Genomic DNA, 2,836 nt, shown 5'->3' with positions numbered 1-2,836 from the left:
ACATGAAATTTGCTAAAATAAATTGATTTATTGTTCTTCAGACAAATTTTCATTTGCCAAATTAATATTCATATGTGAATATCATAAAAACTACTTTATAGTAAGTTAAATTTCCTTAATTTTGAGTGTTGGCAGATTTATGTGGGTCTTATGGATCTAGAGATATATTTTTTCAAAAATTCCTCATTTTATAGGAACGACTAGAAATTTACATTTTGTGAGTTTATTTTATCAGATATCATAAAAACTACTACTCCTACAAAGATAAACATAATTAAATATTTTGTGGTAAATTTAACTAGCTTTAATTTGAGCGCTGACAGACATCTGTACGTCCAATTGTTTCTGAAATGAGTTTTTTCATAAATCAAACTTATTGTCCGAACAACTATAAATCAATTTATTTTAGCAAATATCATGAAAACTACTATTCCTACGAAGACAAATGTCCTTTACTTCTTTATAGTCCATTAAACTAACTTTAATTTAAGTGCTACTAGACATGTGTAGGTCACATAGTTCCTGAGATATAGATTTCTTAAAATAAATAAACTTACTAGTAATCTTTCAGTGGATTTATATGAAATTTTGCTTTTTAAAAAGCTATATTTCGAGAACTATTGGTCGTAAATAGCTCTGTTAGGGCTAATATTTCAGAAAATTTACTCTGCTTTAAATAATGTTCTCTTAGATTTTCTAGTGTTGTTGGTAGTTTTTAAGATATTGAGCTCCAAATGAAAAATTAATGTTTTTTAAGGTTATGAAACAGCCGCCATTTTTTATTCCCCCTACCTATACTTGGCAGACTCATGAATTTTGACTAGTAATCATACCTATTTCTCATTAAAGTAATCATAAATTGGGGTGAGATTACTGCCTTTTTAATTGAGCTTTCCTACAAAGGAACAGAGTCGATTTGAAGTGACTTAACAGTGACTTTTGCACAAAATTGGAATTGAAAAAAATTGATGACGACAAATTTTCGGTCATTGTTAAATGTTTTGTTTTTTTATAAGGCATTTATGGTAATATTCCATATTATAGAAAACAATTCGAAATAGAGACCATAATATTCAGGTTAATTTTAAAATAGGTATAATATGAAGCAATTTATATAATATCTGGAAATGGTAACATCACTTTGAGGTAATGTTTCTGCTTCCAACTACAGAGAGAGATAGAAGGCGGCTTATTACGGCATATTCAAAGGTCAGCGTTGGAGTCCTCATAAAATATTAAGGCTAAATTAGTAACAATGGCTAATAATTTTGTTGAAACTGTGGAAATAACGATAATTCCCCGCGGACGGGAGAGAACGGTAGAGAGATTAATATTGCAGGAATCCATTAGGGGGCTTTTTGTTATTCGGCGAAATATTGATGCCTCGTTCGGGATTGCTATTACATAATTGGCCACTTTGCACCGCCTGTAATCACCGGCTACAGCGAGCTCTGTGGGCGAATAAATTATGTCACCAAGTCGTTCTCTTCTCTCCTCAGTCCTCGTCTTACTACCCAGGTGTAGCAGCCGGGTCTGGAGTACTTTACATCTACATGAGTAACGAGTATAACATTTAATAAGATAGACTAAATATGAAAAATTGTGAAAAAAAAAATACAAAAAAGAGATTTCTGAAAAATAGTTATCATCCGTTCCTATACGTGGACAAGACATGATTACAACAGGAGTTTATGGAAGAATGGGTTCTGGGATTCACTGGTCAAGCTCAGAGGTCAAAGGCAGCTGGTATGGTAGAGGTAAGTTGTTCAGGCTACTTTAGCTCAATTACTTCAATTTGATACATTTATTGAATAAATTCCAAACTCAGTTTAATTTCCTTTATTTTTCCATACATTATACTCCTTGGAACCTTGAATCATGTACTATTGAACTTTGGTGTGAAGATAGTTGACCGTAGAATATATAAGAGGAGATGGTCGGGGGGTGCGGTCACCAGAAAAAACACAAATAAATTCTCCATATATTTCTCCTTATTCCTTCTTCTTTCCTTTTACAATATTTTTTTTTTTATAAGCTCCAATATTAATTTAACTAATTTGTTACTTATCAATATAACATTCTTATCCATTGTATCATTTATTTATTACTCATATTTATATGTATATAAATAATAATGTAATCAATCTGCTACTGTCTTTGTGCATAGTTATTTATCATCTAATGTATATTTATATTCCATTATTATGTATATTTCCAAATTTTATTTTATTTCATTTATTTGTATTTGTATTAATGTTCCCTATGTAACCGATCTAGCCCGGACCAGATAGCACTCCTTCCATTACAAACTCCCTAACTACTCAAAACTCCTAGTTTCTAACCTTGCATCCTCTTCCATTCCTGACAATCCTCGAAAGCGCCTGAAAAGAAGATGACCACGAGACCAGCTAATGTAAAATATTAGAGTGCTACCAATGGGTAGTTGCTCTACACGCCTGTTAACACTCCATTTTAACTAAGATCAAATTTACTCAATGTATTATATAATATACAGTTGTAAATTTCAATTAAGATATTTAAAAAACAATTTTATTAGTATTTATTTATTTTTATTATTATTATTTTCTCTCTGAATGATGGCTGTTGTCCTTTTGTTTTTATTGCCCTGATGAAGACCTGAAAATCAGGTCGAAACGTAGGCACAGATAAATAATTCGTTTTTTATTTGTGTTTATTCTGCTGACCGCACCCCTCCCCCTGACAATCTTCTCCTCTTACTATTGCCGTGTACGGGGCTCGGGGTTTCTAAGCCCGACTAGGGGTTCCCCGTACAGGTATTATATTGAAATTTATTCATATATTAATGTATTTATAT

At 31.8% G+C, this 2,836-nt stretch overlaps 1 protein-coding gene across 1 annotated transcript in view; it reads left to right on the top strand.

Annotated features, from left to right (window-relative positions):
* Nucleotides 1–1,590: 1,590 nt before the first annotated feature.
* Nucleotides 1,591–2,836, top strand: part of LOC106682404 (uncharacterized) — a 13,779-nt gene continuing 12,533 nt past the window's right edge. Inside the window, exon 1 of the mRNA XM_067052850.1 lies at nucleotides 1,591–1,757. Within this exon, the coding sequence (XP_066908951.1) occupies nucleotides 1,692–1,757 (66 nt within the window). The 5' untranslated portion in view covers nucleotides 1,591–1,691. The remainder of the gene's footprint in view (nucleotides 1,758–2,836) is intronic.

This window comes from Halyomorpha halys, unplaced genomic scaffold, assembly GCF_000696795.3.
Source record: "Halyomorpha halys isolate HHAL.00 unplaced genomic scaffold, Hhal_1.1 Scaffold411.1, whole genome shotgun sequence".
NCBI lineage: Eukaryota > Metazoa > Arthropoda > Insecta > Hemiptera > Pentatomidae > Halyomorpha > Halyomorpha halys.
The sequence above is the reverse complement of the archived record's forward strand: the minus strand, read 5'-3'. Positions and strand labels throughout refer to the sequence as shown.